Source organism: Oxyura jamaicensis, chromosome 6 (assembly GCF_011077185.1).
Source record: "Oxyura jamaicensis isolate SHBP4307 breed ruddy duck chromosome 6, BPBGC_Ojam_1.0, whole genome shotgun sequence".
NCBI lineage: Eukaryota > Metazoa > Chordata > Aves > Anseriformes > Anatidae > Oxyura > Oxyura jamaicensis.
The window spans coordinates 15,804,299-15,826,500 of record NC_048898.1 but is presented as its reverse complement, the minus strand read 5'-3'; the positions used below and the strand labels follow the sequence as shown (position 1 = coordinate 15,826,500).

The window sequence follows — 22,202 nt, the reverse complement described above, 5'->3', positions numbered from 1 at the left end:
TGTCAGATCAGTAGTCCAGGTGATTAATTTTAGTTTCCTGATCTGAGCAGAATGTTTTTCTGTTCTACTTTTATGCAGGTAGAATGGGGGGGATCTTTTGGTCTTCTAGATTGCAGTGAATTGCAAAACCATTAAGCTAGCCTACCAACGATGCAGTTATTAGTCACAGTTGTCAAAGGTGAAAGCCAAGTAGAAGACGTGGTGCAATAAGTTCAAACTGCCATTCAGATACTTTATCTTCTTCGCAACTCCTGTGGCCTGTATGCGTTGTAATAGGCTGGTAGTTGGCTTGTTGCTCACACACTCTCTGCAGAGAAATGTGACTGCACTGTTAGAAGAAGTAATCTGTGTGACCCTCCAATGAACAGGCCACTTATTTATAAGCATCCTATCTCTGCAAGTGATGCTGCCATACATCCGCTTTGAACAAGAAGGATTTCCTTTTCTGATATGGAATGTAGTTAACTTTGATGAATGTGTACCCACAGCCAGGCCCTTATAAAGCAGAAGAGGAAATTTCCCCACCCATTTTTCCCTCCCTTTCCTTGCCGTACATGGAAAGACTCTTGAGTCCTGGGAACTAAAAATAGTTCAGTGGATAAGTTTAAATTGAGATATTTTGAAGCACTTCTTGCACTGACACAAATTCCTACAGTGTGATAGCAAGTTAGGACTAGACCACTGTCCTGGTATGCCTGTCTTCTGCCAGCAATTGGTATTGCCAGTTGGGAGAAAACCTGAGTGCACTGCAGACAGTTGGGGATGGGGGTGAAAATACAGTGCACCTCAAGGAGCATGGGTGGGTGAGGAGGGGAGGTCCTGGCTGCAGAAGGATCCCAAGCCTCTGAGGGGGGTGAGCATTTGTGCAGAGGGGGACACTGCAGGAGCTGTGGGGAACCAGGGGTCCTTGCTAGCAATTGCTTGTAACGTCTGTAGTCTGAATCTCCCTGCCACAATCCCCTGCTTTTTGCTGACCTTCAGGAACTCATGCAGATTTCCCGCACTTCGGTGTGTGGCTCCCCGCACTGCCCCACTAGTCTGCATCAGCAAAGCTCCGAGTGGGGTTTGAGCAGGCATGTTTGAGTTGTGCGTCCTGTGGGAAGCTGGGATGATGTAGGTGCTTATCGCACATGATGGAAAAAAAATGAGTCAACAAAAACGTGCAAATTGTGAGAGGGCAGGAACTTTGGGGAGAGGCAGGCTCACAGCTCATTGCCCAGGCTGTTGCCTGAAGGAGCTCTAAGCCCTTGCACCCTTTCCAAGGTTAGAGAGCCACAGCACAGCAGCTGCCTCCACACAGGGCATCCTAAGGTGGCACCATCAGCTGCTATCCCCTCCTCCCTGAGCTTCTTTTGTTCCATCCCATCCACTGCCAAATCCTCTTTTGCTGTCTGTACTCACCACCACACTGTGTTCCTCTCCCAGGGTCAAACCTGGGCTACGGTGAGTAAGTGAGCTCCGTGTGCTCCTGTGGTACTGCTGCCAGAGCAGGTGCCAGACAGCAGTGTCACCTCTGGCAATGGCCACGGGATTTATATCCTCTTAGCAAAAGCAGGGAAAGCAACTGTAGTTGTCAAAAGTTGGTGGATTTGATGAAAAAGATGTGTACTGGAGAACTGTCAGACACAAATTAACAGGAAATGAATCAGTAACTATCAGACTATAAAAGACTGATCATCCTTTACAGTGAAGGCAGGATCAAGAATGAGGGGAATACGGGGGGCATTTCATAGTTTGATTAATGTTCTTGAGGACGGTAGGCAATCAGCCCAGATCAGAAATTTACCTGTAATTCTGTTTGCCTGAGGTACAGGGACAAGTAGGAAAGGGAGAATGTCTCTGTAGCTTACGAATGACAAGGAAAAGTTAAAAAGAGTGAATACAAAGAGAAATACCCCCAGCGTTGGAGAAAACATCACGGCAGGTAGAGAAAGCTGCAGGAGTACATTATAGAAAGAAAAGGGTGAGGAACCAGGTAACACTCCGAACAAACAAAATGAGTTATTCATATTACGGTGCAGTGGTGGGAGCCATGAGAGAGAGGAGGTCAGGGCAAGGCAAGGAGGGTGTGCTGAGCAGGTGCACTGGGATTATATTTAGAGAGGTGGTGCTCCGAAAGGCAGACATCTGATCAGGTAGCCAGAATAGTTCTCATCTGTCTACTGTGTCTACATCAGGTTCTAGGCTCCTATGACCAATTGTCCAAGTCACATACCCTACTTGACTCAGTTTTTAAAATCTTGTTTAGCTTCTGAACCATGAGCTTGACTTTGCATTCCTGCTTAGAATAAAACAGGAGATCCCCTGTCCCAAGTAGGCTGTTGTGCTTTGGGTACTGCTAAGGAGGGGCAGAGAAACAGAGCTTTAAACTCCTCTGGCTCCATGGGAGCCTGGGGCAGCTGTAGGAGCTAAACCATTGCGTGTCCAAACACCCTTGCAAGGCTAGTTCTTTCTGGCAACATGTGCAGTGCCGGCTACTTCCAGTGCCTCAGTGTCTCTGCAGGCAGCCTTCCCCCAGGAGCCAGTGCAGCTCTGCGGTCCCGCACCCTCCTGGGTTTATTGCAGGTGTAGGTGCTCCTTAGCTCTGCTACCCATGTAATGAGCACCTCCCATCCTTCTTACCTCCTTGCTTCCATCCTTCCTAGAGTTACTGGCTGCTGATCACATTTTTTTTAATGGCTACTGTGCTCCAGCACAATCAGGACATAGAGTTTTGCCTTCATAATTCCTGCCAGGATTCCTAACCCAAGAAAGGGCAAGCTGGCCATGTGAACTGCCATCCACGGCAGTGCAGCTCTTACATAAGGACACCCATGGCCAAAGGAGGGAGTGAGGGGTGCAGGGGTAATAGGAGAGTAAAATATTATCTCAGTGTGTGACCAGCTGCCCCTGCTTCTAGGAACCCTACCTCTAGCTGGCAATAGAGTTGCATCACCTTCTGCCATGGGGTATTATTTTGCCATCAGAAATGCTCTGCATTAAATACGTGGTTTTCCTGGGAGCCTTCTGCACTGACGCTATCCATGGAAATAGGCCTTGATGTAAAGCAATTGCTTATCCGCTGCTGGGACTATCAGGTGGCGGGGAGCAGCTGAACATGCCTTTCTCACCATTCACCTCATGCTTGTACATTATTCAAAGGGGGAAAAAATAGCTTCATCCTCAGAGAGGCTGAAATCGCTGCTTTCTTTGCTCTCCTAAGGAAAGTGAGTGCTAAAGACTAAAAAGAAATCCCACAAGGCACCAAGTTGGTTGCATTGCCTAGCGGGGCCTGATGCAAGGCACCCAGCTGAGTTTGTGCCCTCAGTACAGGGTAGAGCAGGAAGCCAGTGCCCTGCCTGAAGGATGCAGCCTGGATTTGAAAGTTACCTCTAAAGAACCACGAAAAAGAGAGGGGAGTGGCCTTGCAATATTAGCTGGTCTGGGGAAAAGATGCCTTGCACTTGGAGAACGAGAAGTGAGAATCTGGGCGGTTTATCTGAATCAGTCTGAAAACTTTTCAAAGTTTCCCAGTCTTTCCTTCAGATAAGTCAGTTGTTTGAAACCTGCTTAATTTCTAGGCTCAGAGAAGTCCATTAGCCACTCATACTGTGCACTGAGATACTTGTATGAAAAAAAGCTATTGATTACTTTTTATTTAATATTATTGGGTAGATCACAACTGTGAAGTTGAATAATGCCTTCGTGTTTGGGTTTGAAATACAACATGTAGCAGAAACCAGGAAAGATATCTACAGTTAAGGTCACTTCAGGACTATCACCCACCCAAGTACTACATTAAATTTTTCAGTGCTTTATCCCATGTGGAAAAGTCTTGAGTTCCTACAAGGACCTGTCGGAATTAACTGATTGACCAGCTGCCCCTGCCCTTGCTGGTACCCCTCTAGAAAGACACCAGCTCTACCAGGGCTCACCAGCTGCTGCTGCTGCACAGTTGTGTGGCTGCAGCTCCTAGAAATAACTCCCACACCCCCGTCCCTTTCTCTCATCTGTTGCTTGGGACAACTTGGGTGATCTGGACCCCAGTGCCAAAGGTGCAATAGGAGGCCTCTGTCTCTGCAGGGCTGACTTGACTCTTGCTTCTTCCCCGGCTCGAGGAGCTAACCCACTTTGCAGGCATGAAGCTTTGGAAAGGAGCTCAAGCACAGGAAGAGGATGTGGGGGAGTGTCAGGGTGCAGAGGACTTACTGGCCTGCTTGGCTTTCTCCGCGTACGTGGTGGTCAGGTCTTCATCGACTGGGTGCTCCACGGGCCCCACCATGGGGATGAGGTGGCGCTCCGCTCGGATAGCCTTGGTGGCATGGGGCAGGAGCATCGCCTCCGGGGAAGGCTCCCGCCCCTCTGCTGAGGGTGGCCGCAGCGCTCCTTCGCTCTCCGAGAACGGCGTGTCCGTGCGGCTGCCAGGCGGGCAGGCAATCTCCCTCTTGGCCACCCCGCCGGAGCTGGCCACCTCGGCTCCCCCCTGCGCAGTGGCCTCCGGTGTGCTCTCATAGCCACTCTGCTCGGACAGGGACACCTCGTCCTGAGGCACGTCCGCCTTGCTGTTGGTGCTGTCTGGTGGGGAGCGCGGGCTCTTCTTGCGGGCCCGGCGGTGCTTCTCCTGGGCCACGTTGTCAGCATCGCTGTCGGTCTCACCGTAGTAGGCCTCGCTGTCGGGCGGGGAGGTGAGGCTCTCCAGGTGCCTCGGTGCCCTCCGGGACTGCGGGGGCTGCGAGGTGGCTGGGGCTCCTGCCAGCCCAGAGCTCAGCAGCTGCGCCGGGGGGCTGAGCGGGGAAGGTGGGGAGAGCACTCGCTGCCCTGGGGAAGGGGAGCACTGCAGCCAAGGGCCGGTCTGGTCCCCACCAACTATCCTGCAGGAGAAGGAAAAGCAGTGAGCGAGGTGGGGGGAGCTTCAATGAACACCCCCCCCCCCCCCCCGAGCACACTGGAGAGGGAGGGCTGAGGGCTGAGCCGGTGTTTCAGGTGTCTTTCATGTGGCACAGATAGATACCTACAGGGCAGACCCATCTCTGACATCAGCTACTCGCTCTCATCCTGATTTTCTGCTTCATGACCTCTTTGAAAACCAGGTGTTAAACACTTGAAAATCAGAATGTCCTGAAAGCATAAAAATCTACCCAGCTTGCTTAATCAGCTCCCAGGCATTTCTCCTTGGGAGGTAAATTCCTGCTCAGCAAGCATTCCTCAGCACAGCTGGCTGTACCCACTCAGCCTGCCGGGCAGGGCTGCGAGGTGGTGCCCTGGCCATCACGCTGCTCTCCAGCTGCTCCTGCAACTGGAACTGCGTCTCACAGCTGTGTCAGCTCTGCACACCAGGGCATCCCCCAGACTGCTCCAGCAGTTTGGTTCTCCAAAGGAAGGAGTCGGTGCTGTTTGCTTGCCCAGCCTTCTAGATGGGAGTAAATAGCAAATACTTAGAAGAAAAGGAGCCAAGCACTCTGTGGAGGCAGGACTGTGCTGGTGAGCAGGGTCAGATCTGTGGCCAGCTCGCTGCGGGGCTGCTTCACAAGCTAGCTGTAAGTGTCTGGGTTTTGACGCCTGCGTTGCAGACATGCCAGCCCAGTCCATGTTGGCATTTGCCTTTGGCTTAGACATGGCAAGTTCTATCCTGTGAGTCAGCTGGAAGGATGGCTGGGGTAGGAGCAGGACAGACTGGGGCAGTCAGTCTGACTGCTAACTTGCCAGAGGGAGAACTGGCTCTGCTGATGGGAAATGAGCCAGCTCTGTCCTCCCTCTCCTCAAGAGCAAGCCAAGAGTTCAAAGGCAGTTTGATTCTGGACCCCAGAGACAGAGTGGAGAAAATCTTCCTTCACTTGCCAGAGTCACCAGGGCTTGTTGGATTTATAAAGGAACCTCACATATTTGTCTTTTGAGCATGCATACTGGGAAGCCAGGTAGAGTATTGCTTCTGTAAAGCTGTGGAGTTCATGACTTGAATCCCAGTTCTCTTTTATCCAGCCTCCGAACTGTGAAAAATTTATATTTATGTCAAATGTAAGCCTTGTTGGAAGCTAAGGGTGGGACAATTTCTCTGACAGTTTAATTTTTTAAATACTATTTATATTATGAACTGGGGAGCAAACACAAACCTCCCTAAGCAAAACAAAGAAGTCCTTCCTCTTCTTTAAACACTTGATCAGATAGCTGAAAATCATTGCTGCTTATAAGCCAGTTTCTGTTGTTCTACACTGTCCATTCAGGTCACAATCCTTCTGTTTCTCTCTTCATACACATCCCACACCAACAGCCCTGCATACTGCAGTCATCCAGCCACCTCTCCTCTCTGAAAATAACTAATTGGTGTTTTCCTTGGGAATGTAGATGTAGAGTAAGAATAGAGATGTGATGATAAAGCACTATTTGATGATTCTCCAGTACCCCAAAAGGAAGCCAACTTCACCGATTAGTTACGTTATTCCCAAGCCATCTGATGTTGGCTCCCAGAGAGCTGATCCTTGCGCCCTGCGAGAAGCCTGCCTTTGTCACTTTGCTAATTCAAAGAGTGCTGATTTTGGCCCAGAGGAATTTGCCTGGGCACCTGTTGGCTGCAGATGGGCTCCAGTGGGGTGAGATAAGGCCTTGGCAAGGAGCCAGGCGCTGTTCCGGCCACCTTGTTCAGGGCTCACTTATCCCACTTAATCACAGCAGTACAGGGAGAGTGCATCAGAAGGCACCGTCACCTTCCCCGAAGCCAAGGGAAGGAGCCTACATGTTCTTGCTTTCCTTCCTTCTCTGAGCACTGCCCACCTCTGCCCCCAGATTACAGATGCCAGCAGCCAGGGTGGCTGTCCCTCCCCTCTGCCTTCTCAGGGCTGCAGAAAATCACATTTCTCAAACACCTTCAACAGGGCCTTATTTCCTGAGGGCAGCATCTGATTTGGAAATGGTGTGGATTAGCTGGGACCTCACACAGCTTTGCTGCCTTCATCTTTACCTGATTCATTTACAGCTTATGCCTCATCTAACATACACTGAGGCACTGGGCTGGCTTTAGCACAGGTAGAAACAGTGAAGTTACTGGGACCATTTGTGTGCTTAAATTTGAGCCTATTTCTAGCATTCTGGAGACTGGAGCTCTCACTGGAGGTAGTTCTTCCTGGAGAAGGGGACTCACCTACCCACCTCTTAGCTTTGTAGAAGTCCCTGTTGGACTATAGTGGCCTGCTGTAGCAAATACTGAGGTAATTTTTGTGTCACTCTTTGTCTTTGCTCAGTTATCCAGTGCATCATCAAATCCATTTCTACAGAATGAGCTGGGTCTCTGTTAATTCCTGAGCTGAATGGCCCTATGTCAACTGTTTGGTTGTAGCCTAAATTGCTCATTCTTAGCAGCATAGTCCTCACACTGCAAGCATTTCTCTCCAGCCTAAGGGGCTGCTACATGGAAATCCAGGGTGAGTTCAAGCCCAGTGCCAGGCACTCTAGAGAGCAGCATGGAGATGCTGCAGAACTTTTGGATGGCCACATGTTAGCCATGGGAACTCCTTCTAGGATGCCTCACAGAATAGAGAAACCAAAGGCTCCCTGCCTGCCTCCTTCCTGCCAGGTGTGGATAGCTGCTGCGCTGGGTGAAGCTGCTCTGCTGCCTGCACTGTCTCAGCATGGTGCTGGGGGACAGGTTACCTTTTCACACGGATGTTGAGCATGCCGTTGGAGGAGTCGATGATCTGCATGGCAGTAGCATGGGAGAGGCCGGCACAGGACTTTCCATTGATAGATACTAGCACATCATTTTCCCACAGGCCTCCACGGCATGCTTTGCTTCTCTTTCGGATCTGGAAAAACAGAACAGAGAGGATAGGGATGAAAGTCAGAATGGCAGTTCTTTAGTGCAATTGCTTGTCTCCTGCTGACCCTTTTATCGCTCCATCCCTGAAAGAATAAAATAAGGCCTAAGACTACAGTACTGCCGCTGTGATGGACCAGACCCTGTGCCTGTCAGTATCTGCGTTTGTGGTAATTCCTTATTCCAGACTCTCCCTGTACGTGGCTGCATGTCAGCATTTCCAGCTGTACCCACTCCTGTGCTTCTGTGGTGTGATCCCTAACACAAGCAGAGCCCCTGCAGATGCCATCCTCGGGGAAGCTGACATCGGGAAGAGTTGGGGGCTCTCTGGCACTTCCTGCTGTCAAGTATTCCTGCTCAAATGGCTTTGGCCGATATATTTATGGACATCTGCATCATGCCGTATGGTGTCCTGTTACACAAGAGTAAACGTGGAGTAAATCTTTAGCCTTAACAGGAGCTGTGCAAGATATGCATTGCTTTGTCTGAGAAGGGAGTCTGGGGCTCTAGTTCCAGCCTAGTCCCTAATCTGGCCTCTCATAACCATCTTACACAAAGTGTTGCCTCTTCCTTCTGTTCTCAGTTACCGAGTTATCTTCTGTATCTCAGTTAAACTTCTCATTGAAACCCACAACACAGTCTAGCATTTCTGTTAGGGCAAGCAAGCAAACCAAGTGCCACTCAGCCCGAAAACACAGAGCTCTCCCATGTAGGTAAGCAATGGGACACTTTTCTTGTAGGACAGCCTGGCACCCATAATGGACTCATTTTGCATGTAGAGGAATTGCCAGACAAAAACCACTGCATGAGAGCAAATCAGGCCTAAATGCACTAAATTTGTAAACGCTTCTAGAAATTTTATTCAGATCTTGCAGTTAAGTGAGAGACAAACCAGTGCAGAGCTGTTTAATGGGGTGCAGTGAACAAACTGTGGCAGATCCCTGAAGAGAGGTAATGCGCAGCAGGGAACCTTCTGCCGTATCTTAGAGTTTGCTACTTGAGCAACCAGACTCAGCCATAATCCTCTGAGGGGCAAGAGCAGCACTCCTCACAAGTCAGCCTGTCAGCAGAACTGGGAGGTACTGGGGAAGAAGATGGAAAGAGGGGGGCTGTGCTCTGAGTTGTGTGTTCACTGGCACTTTGTCACTGTAGGCGCTCCAGCTTGACCCCTAATTTTGCCTCTGTGCTTAAAATAGGGACTCCCTCATCCCAGCTGCCATATCCATCAGCCTCTGTCATTTTAGGCCTTTATCTCCCTCCTTGTTAATAAAAACCAGGAATGAGAACATGTGGGTCTTTAATGAACTACTGCTGAAGAGCTACTTTTCTGCTGTTACAGTACAAATACTGCTTCCTGATACTCCCTCAAGGTGCAGCTGTTAACTGAGAAGAGATAGCAGACTCATTTTCCAGTGCTGCCTGCTGAGACCACAGCTAATGCAAAGGGCTAGGGGGCTGCAGGGAGGGGAGAAGGAAGACGTCCCCCTGGTATTCCTCAGAAGGCCAACTGCTGCTCCATGCCAAGTGCTTTGTGCTCAGCACTGGATGGGAACACACTTGCCGAGTACCTCTCCCAGTTTTGGAGCAAGGGAAGTGGGGCTTAAAGACTGTCAGCAGGTGCTGAGAGCATTCTTCACATCCCATCGTACTCCTCCATGCTCACTGAAACCAGCTGGCCATGGGCTGCTGACCACCCAGCCCAGAGCTGTTTGGCCTCACCAGCATCCCGCCAGCCTCTGGTCCCTCAGCACCGCAGGAACCTGCCGGCGAGCACTCGGCACTCCCAGGTCAGGCCACGCTCACGTACCGCCTACTGCTGCCTCAGCACCCTTAGATCAGAGCAGGCTGGTGGGACGTCAGCTGCCCCATGCGGGCTGAGCAAGGTGGGCAGGCAGTGCACGTCTTTTATGGTTAGCACAGATGGCTACAAGCATATATGGTTAGCCAGCCCAGTGGCTGTGGCTTGGTCTGTGCTCGGATGTTCCCAGGATGGCAAGAGGTCTGCAGGTAAAAGCAACTGTAGTTACTCCAGTGCTGCTGTGGGAGCTGCGAGCTAGCTCTCTAACCCAGGAGGAGAGGTCTCCCTGTCTCCATTCCTCCTTGGGTAAACAGGTTCAGTGTCCAGCCCAGGAAGAGACCTATGGAGTCTGAAAACAGCATGTTCCTGGCTGTCAGTCCCCCCCCAGGTTTATAAATCCTTCCCCGAAACTTTGTGAATCTGCTTCCCTGGGGCAGAGGCAAACAACCTAATCACAGCTTCATTTTAATGACAACTCCCACCGCCACTGCGTTTGCCAGAGAGGAGAGCAAAGGGGCTAAAGGCAGAAGGGGAATCTGCAGGGAGACAGCACACCCCACAGAAAGGACAGGACTTAACGCACAGCCAGGTCAGCTGCAGGCCTGCTTCATTACTTCCCAGGAGTGCCAGCACAGTGCTGCGGAGCCCTTCAATGACAACCCGGAGCCTGCACGTCTCACGTCTCACTCGCAGGGAGGGCAGCACTGAGCCCTCGGGGCGCCAGGCCAGACCAGAGGCCCGCCCTGAAGGTCAGGCTGCCCTCCCGCTCGGCCACTTGCTGCCCATGTCGGAAAGATGCCCTCTCCTGGACGCCCGGCAAATTCAGGAAGCGGCACAAATGGAGCTCTGCACAGGCTGCAGACGGGAAGGACGGTGTCATCCAGCAGCTCTTTGGAAGAGGATGGGAAAAGGATGGGAAATGAATCCTTCTATAGGGATGGGACAAGTGGGATTTCAAAGAGAAACGGGGGATCCCAGTATCAGGGCCTTACTGATCCATGTTCCTCAAAATACAAATCAGTGTGAAATACTGGAACTGCAAAGTAATGAAATACACTTACACAGAAGATTGTCCCTCTCACTGCACTCACACCAAGACTTCTGTTGTGACGAAAGAGCTCTTGTAAGAGAGGTTTGGTTGTCTCCAGCACCTATGTAGGCACATATATATATGCCTATTTTCCTTTGTGCCTGTTTTCCTTTATGACATTGTCCTGTTTCTCTAATTGATCATATTGAATCAGACAGGAGGGAAGGGACAGAAGCAGCTGAGGTCAAAAAAGGAAGAGTGAAAGCAACAAATGACAAAGAAAGTAAGAAGAAAAGGTGTTGAAGGGAAGGCCTGTGCTAGGAAAGGCTGAGAAGGCTAGGACTGGGGTGAGGCTCTAGCAGAATTTTCTCAGCACAGCCCTGAAGAGACAAAAGGACATGCTGCTCACTGGACGTGTTTTGGGCAAATTCTGCCTAGCTTTCAGGAATGCAGGGGAGGAGGGGGTCAGATGCAACTCGGCAGCATCTGTCCTTCAGTATGGACTATATTTAGGTAGTGGTATGTGGGGGGTGAACACACACTGGGATGCTAAGAATAGAGTAATCCTGATAGTAACTCAGTGGCTTCACATCGTGCCTGAGTACAGCCCAGGGAACCTGTCTTGAAACTCTTCAACCACCCTCCCTGCTGGCCACAATCCCTTCCTCATAAAAAAAGAAATATGCTGTGGGTAATCAGAAGTGGTTTGCAATGTCTTTCAGGAATCAGCTCTAACAGGTACATGCCATCTTCGCCCTTGCCTCCCCAAGGCGCTTAACACCTCTCTCATCAGTAGAGCTCAATCTGTACAGCAGGAAGACAGACTACGTTATCCTAAAATCTGCCCAGCAGCAACTGAGCAAGCTCAGGCCACGTAAGAGTTGTATGTTGACTACAAGTGGTCTTTCTCCTTCCCCTGTCTGATTGCATCTCATGTCGTACAGCCGCCCCCCCTTTCCCACAGCAGCTACAGTGGAGTAGTTGCACCCAATGCAACTTGGCAGCATTTACATTTTTTTTCCAGTCTTAAGTGAAATGTAGTCGTGTCACAGGTCCCCAAGGAGGGGTAAGAGCTGCCTTGTTGTAGTATGAAGCAATATAAAGCATTACCAAAGGGGAATGAAGTCAGGCAGGATCTGAAGAGCCAACCAACATCAGGGTCTGCTCCTCCCAGCACTTCCTGCTTAGCTGAACCACAAACACAGCAGCTGATAGCTGCAAAAGAAGCAAACACTCCCCATCTCTTCTTTCAGCACATCTGTGTTGACATCATTTTGGTTACTGGAACCGTTTGGTTTTCCTACGGGGCCAGGGCTGAATCGTTATTTGTGCAAGGAAAAATAAACCCCTGTGGTTAAAGCCCTAGACTGGCATCCAGGAGCCCTGGATGAGTTTTTCTGTGACCTTGGAGAAAACACTCACACTGTGAACTCTAAATGACAGGAGCCTGGAAATCAAGAAGTTTTTCAACAATCATTTGCTCTGACTCTTAAATTTTCTTTGTCTCAGCTGCCCATCTGAACATGAAGATCCAGTAAGATACTATTTCTATGCCTTGCCTGTTAAGGATGCAAGTAGCATCACATCTTTGTATTAATGCTGTATTTTTATTAGAGGAGAATATTTACTCTAACATATTAAAATTACACTAACCATTTCAATTACACTTCTTAATTTTGTTCCAATAACTTCTGCCCAAACACCTTGTTCCAGTTTAAGAGGTGCCACTGGATGACTTGCATCTTGGTAAAGCAGGTCCAGTGTCCCTGCTGACCTACTTCAAAGGTCATCCACAGTGAAGCTTAAGCAGAGAGTGTTTAACTCCCTGTTTTCGAAAGAGAACAGATATTTTCTGGAATAATAAATGAACACAGCAAGAGAGGGTGGTAAAATAAGGTATCTTGAGCACAAATACAGATTGGGTGGTTTCTGGGCAAGGGATTTGGAAATGAAACCTGTTGGTGGCAGAGGATGCTGGTGCTAGACAATCCACTAAGTGTGTACAAGATTCCTCTAGTCTGTTACCACCCAGAGTGAGTGTACTGGTGAGAGGGATATAGCTCTCCCAGTGTTGGACAGAGAAGACATCTTCAGTGCACTGGGCCTAATCCTGATTTGTTCCGCGGGGTACAACTGATGCAAAACAAACACAGGCAAGCAGGGGCTGTTAGTTTTGCCTGTCTGTTGAAACCAATCACCTTAAAAATGCATTTTGTGTTGATATTACAAGGGAGAAAAACAGAAAACAACGCCAAACAATCTACCTTCTTTGCCAAAGCAAAACGTTTAGCATGGAGCTTGCTGCTGGGAACAAGTGCCTAGCCAGAGTTGACTGCAGGTAGACAAAAAGAGGCTTCATCTCCATGGCCTTTTGTTATTGATAGAATGGCTGAAAAGTGAGTGAAGTGTTATACCACTGACAAAGAATAATGCCACATGTACTGCAATAGATACTAAACATATTTGGTAAGCATTTTCTTTCAACAGAGTGAATCAGCAGGATATCAAGGGGTTTTCATATGAAGCAAGGATTCAGAAGGAACAGATAGATATGTCAAAAAGCAGGAGTCCTGGTGCCCACATCTAGCTGCTGGGACAAGAGAGGGGAGTGTTCAGAATCACAGAATCACAGAACTGTAGGGGTTGGAAGGGACCTCGAAAGATCATCGGGTCCAACCCCCCTGCAAAGCAGGTTCCTCAGAGCAGGCTGCCCAGGTAGGCATCCAGACGGGCCTTGAATATCTCCAGAGAAGGAGACTGCACAACCTCTCTAGGCAGCCTGTTCCAGTGCTCCGTCACCCTCACCATGAAGTTCTTTCTCATGAAGAAACATGCTTACCTATTTCATGTTGATCTCTTTCTAGATGTTCAACCTTCCTCCTCATGATGTAACAGATTTTAGATCTAAGGGAATTAGAGCTCACAAGCAAATCCAGCTACCAACATTTTACAGTATCAGGCACTGAGTCAGGACAGGAGTGAGAGGGCCTTGAACACAGGGCAGAGTCATCCAGAGAGATGGCTTCAGTCCTCCAGAAAAAGGTGCTCTCAACCTTAGCACTGTGTGCTCGTGCTGTGCGGTGAGGATAAACAAACTTTGAACAAAACCTTTATTCAGAACAGAGGACAATTTTAGTTACTATCCATTGTTGAACAGCTGCAGTCTTGAGTATAATATGCCTCCAAAGCATTACACTCAGGCAGGGCCAACGTGAAGAAGACATACCTACTATTATTTTGATAGAATAGGATACAATCCAAGTCAAAAACCATGTCTGTAAGAAGTTAATTGTACACAACATTCATCATATTTGCAAGTGTGGGCTACCGCACCAGAAGACAGCACTCATTAACCTTAATAGAGCCTCTCTGAAATTGTCTGAGATGGATGAGCACCACAGTTCTGCAGCTCTGTGGCAAGGACAGGACCAGCCAGGACAGGAAGGCATTAGACAAGTAGCCCTTTCACCTGAAGGATTCAGAGAGACTTTGGCACAGAAATGTACCTGTAGCAGGTTGAATAATGCCAGCAAATTTCCTGTTCGTGTCTAACCATTGAAATGGTCCTGGTCCTACCCTTGGCTCCGGCCAGCTAGTGCTCTTCTGAACAATTCCCAGGCACAGTTTGGGAGCTAGAATAGGCCATTGCCCATGGGCAGATTGCACGGGGCCATCCTGCTCAGAACAGAAGAGTTTTAACTTTTGGGCATTGCTCCATGCTGTAGCAGCTGGCTCCATGCCAGAGTGGTCCCAGGCACATTTAATGCACCACGTATAGCTGGTGTGGTTTCCCCACAGCTGCTGATAGTCATCTGACAGACATTCTTCGTGCCTCCTACAGTATAAATAGGATGCAAAGACTTAACTGCCCAGTCTCGTCACCTCTGCAAGGAGGAGAGTGGAAGCTTTTCTCACAGTGTCCTTCAAGTACTAGTCTTAGATGAGCCGTGAAAGCAAAAAGCATGAGGCAGCACTGCTGTGGTCACACGGCAGAGGAGAAATGATTCAGGACAGTAATGTGTGGAGGACCAGAAGACAACATCCCATTTTTTCATAGGCGTGACTTCATCACATCCTTTGGAACACAAAGGTAGGCAGGGGAAATAAAAGATTTAGCAGAATGAAATGGCTTGAGGAGTGAGAAAGGAGTACTATACCAAGGGTTAAAGATTAGCTGAGAGCAAGCGTAGGCTAAAAATCAGCTTCCTATTTGTTTTCTAACTATGCCAATCAGACTGGAGAGCAATCTTTCAGTTAGTGCTCTGGAGGGAAAAAGATACATCTAGTACCCTACATAAGGGTGAAGCTGATGAATTTGTGAAGTCCTTCTAGTCTTGTTTTAAAATAAGTAGATACTGCCACTTAGCATTTCCTGTGTCATTTCACTGAATAAAAGCTCTTTTTGGTCTAAACCACAATCCTGTACTCCACAGTAAAGACAGTTTCTAGGGAATGGCATAACCAGTGATCCTTTTCATCCACCCAGCCTGCTCTCCGTGATTGTTTGAGAAGGGGTGCCTGTGTAACACTACTTCCCTTGCAGGTAGCTCCAAGCCCCTGGTGATACAGAGGGAACTGTGAACCAGATCCTTGCCTGATACAAATCAGCAATGGTGATTTGCAGCTGTAATAACATGGTTTTCTCCTTTGGCCACCTTTCTATGATTATCTTGAAGGTCCTATCCCCTCATCCCTGCTGACAAGGGCAGAGCCCTCCTTCCAAGCTCTCCACCTTGCTCACTGCCGTCCCAGCGCTGCACTGAGCTTGCAGCTCCTTGGCCATAGTGCAGCCCTGGAGCCCCCATGCCCTCTCAGCACACTGTGACTGCTGGGCTCCTCTGAAAGTCCCACTGGCACCGCAGCCAGCTCTCCTTCACTGGCAGCCAGTGGTGGCACCTGTCTAGGCACTGACAGGCCATAAAACATGTCCAAGAGCACTCCCAAAACTGCCTGAGTAACTCCTTCCACAGCGCTGCCAGACGTACGCGGCCCTCCAAAGCCAGCATTAGTGACTGCTATAGGCAAGGCTGCCAGCCACACCTTCTTAGATGTGACGTTAAATGTCTGCGGGAACAGGTACAGACCTGCCTGTCCACCTTTCTCTGTAAGGAGGAGAGGCAGAGAGAGTGCTTGCAAATCTACAAGCTGTCAGCCCTATTTGGGTTGGAGCTGGCAGCCTTCAGCAGGAATAATGTCACACAAGCAAAGGCGACCAGGACACAGCAGCCAGGCCATGGGTCACAAGGACTAGTGGCACAGCATGAGGGCAGCAGGGCTCTCTGTATCTGGCAGAGACAGTAGAGACAGTGGATTTGCAGCAGAGAAACACACAAGAAAGTAGAGATAGGTAAGAAACAGGTAAAAAATAGGTTGTGATGAACTACTCTTAAACAAGAAAACAGTTGTTTTTAATAGCTATCCAGTCCTGTGGTCACTGCTTCCCCTAACGATTCACTCCATTGCTGCAGAGTATTTGTGCAGAAGTGGGAACTGAAAGGAGCCTCCTGAGTTAAAAGGGCCAATCCTCTGTTGTTTCACATGCCAGGCTGTTTACTGCAGCTCATAACCTGATTTTAAGAGGTTTTTAGTTGTTTGCCTGGATTGGAAAGTTGAATCTCCCTGGTTAGTTACCTCTGGTCTTTCTGTGCACGCTTGATCGTTGACAATGCTGTCCTATATTTGAACAGTGCTGCTGGTGTTTGCCCAACATCTATTTGTAGACAGCAATCATATCTCTTAACCTTTGTGCTAGATGAAAGAAGCCTTTTCTCTCATCCTTTTCTATAGCTGCTCTACCTTAAATTATTTTTTTTCAAAGTGGCTGGCTCCATAAGTGTGGTAATTCCAGTGAATTCTCACTTGTACATCAGACAGAAACATCAATGCCTACCTATTTTGGTTACACGTAGCTCAGCTGAGGCTCATTTGTTTGCCTTTTTATCAGAAATGCATCATTTTGCTGGCTTGTTATCCTCTTCTGATGCACTAATATACCTAGATCTCTCTCCTCCACCATCAGTACCTCTTGGAAAGCTTCCAGTTTCCACTAATTTCTTCAGTAGTACTTGTGGACCAGACTAAGCTGGAGGTACAAGTGTCTTCCGTGCTTTTTATAGTAAATAACTGGGTTTCCCTCTAATAGAATAAATATTGTTTCGTAGAAGACTCCCTAAAGGCAGTACAGGTACTTGTACCATCTTAAAGCTGCCCTTTTGATCCTAAAAATGACTTACCTAATGCAGCTCCATGTTATGTTTCTGCTTTGGTTGATGATGGATGATGGGTTTAATGCTTATATCGTATCTTATGACTTTTCTCAGACTAGCTATTTCACATTTTATTTAGTTTCAAGTCCGTTTGATGCACATACCATTATTGCAAAGAAATCCTCCAGGACCTGATGGTGTTATTCTCCATTACTGTACGCTCTTTTCAGAGTGGGTGAACCTTCTGATCATTATAGCTTCCCCTTGCAAGGAATGGTGTACATGTCAGGAAAATGTGCTTTTGCCTCAGCCTTTCTAAAATAAAAATCTTACCATCTATGGACACTTTTTGTTTCTGACTTCTGAGCTTAGTTTCTCTTTCCCTACTGATTGTTTCTGGCCAAAGATCTGTTGTGTCGTGTCGCTGTGTTGTTTTGTTGCTACCACACAGGCACTGAGCTATACAAAGTCACCTTCGGTTTGGTAAGGGGTAGTGTGAATTCTCACTATCCTTTATCTGCTTCACTGGGTAAGAGTTAAAAGATTCATTACAAATGATAATAAGCTAAATGTGAAAGCACGGTAGTTCAACTGATTTCAGTTATAAGGACATTGCTGTAACTAAGACCAAAATAGAGGTTTTGTTTTCCTTTTTGGGTTCTTTAATCTTATATTTTCCCTTTAGTTGTTTCTCTAGTTCCCCGTATGTCAACCCTTCCTAATTTCTGCAGAATTATTCATGTCCTCTGTTGATCTTTTATCCTGCTGTGTATCTGCCTGCTGAGCATATCAATGTCTGTTGTTTTTTCAGCTTACTCATTACTAAGTTGATATTTTAATATAACGCTCATTTAAAAATGATCTACTCTTTTCCACTGAGGGTTCCCCAGACACTAATAAATTCTCTTTTGCTTCTTCTTTTGCCTCACCCTCCACTCCTACCGTATCTGTTATTTACGAGACCGAACTGTTATGGTACCACCAATCCTTCAAATACACATCAGACATTTTTTAGCACACAGACGCTGCAAATGATTGTTACGGTGGAATACAATATTCAGTGTGTGCTTTCGTAGGAGAGTTTAAGGCAAAAGGAATAGACATATGCAGTTACACATCTGGAACCATGTAATCAGTAGAAATTAATCTTGCTTATGTTATTTAAACTTGAGCTTTTTTGTCAATACCCAGTGGGAGGGAGGAGGGAAGGGAAGGGATACAACAGGCCTAAAGAGTTTTCAGAAATAACAGATATCAAGAACAGGAATTAAAGTGATTGATCATTTGACTGATATCAATCAGATTGATAATAATCTTCCATATAGAAAAACAATAAAAAGATTATGATGTAAACATTAGAAAGAAGAAAGGCAAGAGGAACTGTGACTGTGTAAAATGATCATTTAAGATAATTAATTTTCCATGGATTTGTAATACAACAACAAAGAGGGACTCAAAATGGAAAATCCTACTTTGTGCAACATTTATTTTTTGGAATGTCTGACTGCATGATGTTATTGAATCTTCATTGGGAAACAGCTGAGATTTAGTCAGACAGGTAACACTAGCTGTTCACAAGTACTTATCTGTTTATGTACAGGGTAAAACACCAGAACTGTCAATTCTCATGTACTTCATAGGGCATGCTGATAATCAGCTGGGATGAAAGAATTTCCTTCCGCATTGCATTACTAGAAAATAAGGTGCATTGTTGAAGTTTACAGTTTTCTCTGACACACCTGTCTTGCAAGAAACACAAAGGAGACAGGAAGCAGGAGGTGGACTGACCATTAACCTCGTCTGGTATAGCAATTCCAGCATTTCTACGTAACTACAGTGTAAACTGCTTATATATAACTTATTTGTTATACTTGATTCATTTCCACTCATTAGGCCCAAATAAGTTTTTTATCTGCTTAGCTCTTCTTCAGCCAGAATGGTATAGAAAACAATTTGATTCAACATCCAAGGGTAAGCATCTTTCCTTAGTGCTACTCCTACGACTTTTCTAGTCTAGAAGTTGAAAATGCCTAAAATGACAGCACTGGAATCCCCAGAGACATCCACCTGTATCCACTCAAGTATTTCCTGGTACCTCCAGGATATTCGTGTCTGTATCTTTTTTCATATTTTCTACAGATTCATCTATGTTCCTGTTCTGTCCTTCCCCATTCTGTTCAAATAGAATTTGTTCTAAGAACCAAAGTACTGCTAACAATTTCTGTTCTGCTAAGACAAAGTTTTCCTGGCTTAGAACTTCTCTTTCTCCCCAAGAGTCCTTTCTTTGACAGCAACTAGCTTACTAATAGACCCTTCTCATTTATCTAATCTGTCTTTCCATGCACGCACAACATGTTCTTTGCCATACTAACAAACACTCTGTTATTTGACCTTACCTCAGCAAGGCAGGCTCAGTCTCAGTGACACCTCCCTCTGACCGCGTCCCAGTGCTGTGCAGTGGCTCTGATATCATGGAATGGAGGCTGAACAAAGCAAACTGCACATCCACAACTCAGGAGTCCCAGCTCTAATAAACCAGCGGAGCTCTAACAAACCAATACAGCTCTAACAAACAAAATACTGCCCTCTTTCTCTGTGTGATATCATACAGCCACAGTCTCTGATCAGCATTCCTTAGTGATGGGACCATTTCCATCTTTGGCTCCCAGAAGATCCAGACGCTGCTAATGATGTTAGAGGTTTGGTAGAGGTTTGGCGGATGCTTTGCAGTCAACATTTTGGCCCAGGCTTCATCCTACAGGTGTCAATAGCAGAATCTTAACTGCAGAAGAATGAGGAGCTGATCTTTCAACTCCAAGAGCCAAACCTAAGATTCAAACTTCTGCTCTCTGCCTGGTAACAGATGAGTCAGGTTACTTTCTGAATTCTGGGGGTTTATTCTCTTCTAAGCATTCTACATTCAGATAGGACCTTACTAGGTTCCCAGTAAGGATCCATAAAGCCTTTCTTTGGAGACTGATTAAACAGTGTTGCCTCTATGACAGTGAGTGTTTATGGTCACTGGGATGCCCATAAATTCTGGACAATAATAGCCCCAAACAATAATCGTACAAGCAGTCCTGCATGAAGAATGATTTGTATCAATTTGTATCAATTGTATTTTCCATATTTTTTTCCCCCCAGATTGAAAATATGTATGTATTTGCATTGTTAGATTTAAGGTATGACACCAAGTTTGGGATGAAAGCTAGTTTTAGTTAATATCTTTCTGGAAGTGCTACTGATCCTGGAGCAATATTCCAGTCACCTTAAGGTGCAACTTGGTCTGGGCACTGGCTAGTTCTTGCTGCTGTTCTTTCCCAAGTATTCTTTATAAGACACTCAGTACCTCCTTCCTCTTCAATTCCAGTTTCTTGTCTATTGAAGGAAAACAATGAGTCAAAACAATTCTGCAAAATTTACGTGGCCAATGAAAATCCCATTTTGCTGACAAGCACAGATTCCAGATACCTGTTTCAAGGGTATTCCTTCTCTTCAGCACCCGAAGCTTTCTGAATATGTTAGCTTTTCTACAGATAATCTTTCTTTATGTAAGAAACGTCTACTTCAGGGCCAAGCTATGGGGTTCCAAACAACTTAATAGAAGTTACAGATACTCCTTGACCTGGGGCACAGAACACTTCATTTTAAAGTTCTCCGTCAGACCCGCATTCCACTTAAGGAAACAGAAAGGGTGGGCAAAGCATTTTTTCATGCCTGCTACTGGGTGCCTTCCACAGAGACATCCCAAGATATCATTGTGTCAAAGTTAATGCAGCTGTTACAAGCTTAAAAAAGAGGAGCTTTTTTTTTCTTAATTTTTAACCTACTCAAGTTGTCTTTACATAAAGAAAACAGGGACAGCTGTTGATCAAAATTAGTGCAATGCAAAGCTCATATTTGTTCCTTTTTATTATTTCACCTCTCTTCCAAACAACTGTTTTTCTTAGTCCTTGAAATTGAACCCGTATTTGCTGCTTAGAGCATCAAAAATACTTCAGACAGTATTGAGAAAGCTTCACCAATGTAAGAGACCCTAGGAAAAGCGCATCTATTTTTAAAGCTGGAAAATAATGAAGTGTTAGAGACAGTTTAATTGAATTACAAATACGGCTTCTGTTGCTTTCACTTCAGTTGTTTTTGATTTTGTTGGATGCCTTACACAAACACTGACACCGCCGTATGTGAATGTGAGCCCTTTTTCCTGGATTGCCACTATTGTTCTATCTCTGCAGACAACTGGGGGGGTGTTGCACAGGTTATATATGCAAGCTGTGTGAGCTATCCAACCTGCATGGAGAAAGCAAGCAGATCTTCCCGACACCTGTCTATTTCTACCTCAGTAGCATCCATTTCAGGATCTGTATCCCACCCCACGCCATGCCTGACCGTTCCCCCGAGTTTTTCTTTTCAGACCTCCTGTCACAGTAAGGCGTTCCTGCGGTCCTTACTGGCAGTGAAAGATGCCTGGCTCAGCAGACACCTGACTTGAGCAGAACGACCCTGCCCTCTCAGTTCGCATCTTGCGGTCCTACCTTGGACACTTGAAGGGGTTTTTTCTGCTCAGAGCCCCCTTGCAGCCGGAAGCCCCAGGGGGCACCTCCAGACAGCGTGATGAGCATTTCTTCCTCGGCTCCCATGACTTCTGCGCTTCGGGTATTTTGTCTTCCCAACGCCAAAACAGACACCAGTTCTTAACAGGCAGTATTTCCCTCTCCCATCTTCACCATTCACGTTATGACTCCCCAGTCCCCGAGGCCTTCTCCTCACTCTTTCCTTCAACTTCACGCACACCAGAAGAGAGGGGAGACCGTCGAGCCCAGCCTTCCCCGCGCTTCTGCGCTCCCAGCTGCTGCCCAGCCCGTGATTAGACATTTGATTCTGCTGCTGGGAAGGGGCCAGCGCCGTCCCGCACACGTGTCCCGTCAATCTCACCCCGTGCCCCTCGGATCCCTCACCGCAGCGGGGCTGAAAATAGCTCACCCTGCCCTGCGCAGCTCGGGCTCACACGGGGAGGGCAGGCAGGGGGCTGCTCAGTGAACGCTTTATTTCCCCGTCCCAGCCCGACCACAAACCCCCGAGCCGCGCAGCGCTCCTTGACAAGGGCAGGGACGCGACCCGGGGACACCTTTGTGCAGGTTCAGGTAACAGCACCTGCCCCTGAGACCGAAGCGGGGCAGCCGGCAGGCGGCACGCTCCCCGCTGGGGTCCCCTTCACCGCCCCGTGCCCCGGGGAGCGGCTCCGGGCCCGGCTCCTGCCCTGGACTCCCCCTAGGTCCCCGCCGCCCGCCGCCATCACGGGGCGCTCCCCCGGCCCGGCGGCCGCCGTGACGTCAGCGCCGTGACCGCGGGCGGGGCGCGCGCCTGCGCGCCGCGGGCGTC

General features: G+C 47.7%; 1 protein-coding gene across 1 annotated transcript in view; it reads right to left on the bottom strand.

Annotated features, from left to right (window-relative positions):
* SYNPO2L (synaptopodin 2 like) overlaps positions 1 to 21,559 on the bottom strand; it is a 34,761-nt gene extending 13,202 nt beyond the window's left edge. The window contains exons 1-3 of the mRNA XM_035330287.1: positions 21,356 to 21,559; positions 7,624 to 7,775; positions 4,189 to 4,850 (exon numbers count right to left, since the gene is read on the bottom strand). Coding sequence (XP_035186178.1) covers positions 4,189 to 4,850; positions 7,624 to 7,775; positions 21,356 to 21,460 — 919 coding nt within the window. The 5' untranslated portion in view covers positions 21,461 to 21,559. The remainder of the gene's footprint in view (positions 1 to 4,188; positions 4,851 to 7,623; positions 7,776 to 21,355) is intronic.
* Between the last annotated feature and the right edge of the window lie 643 nt (positions 21,560 to 22,202).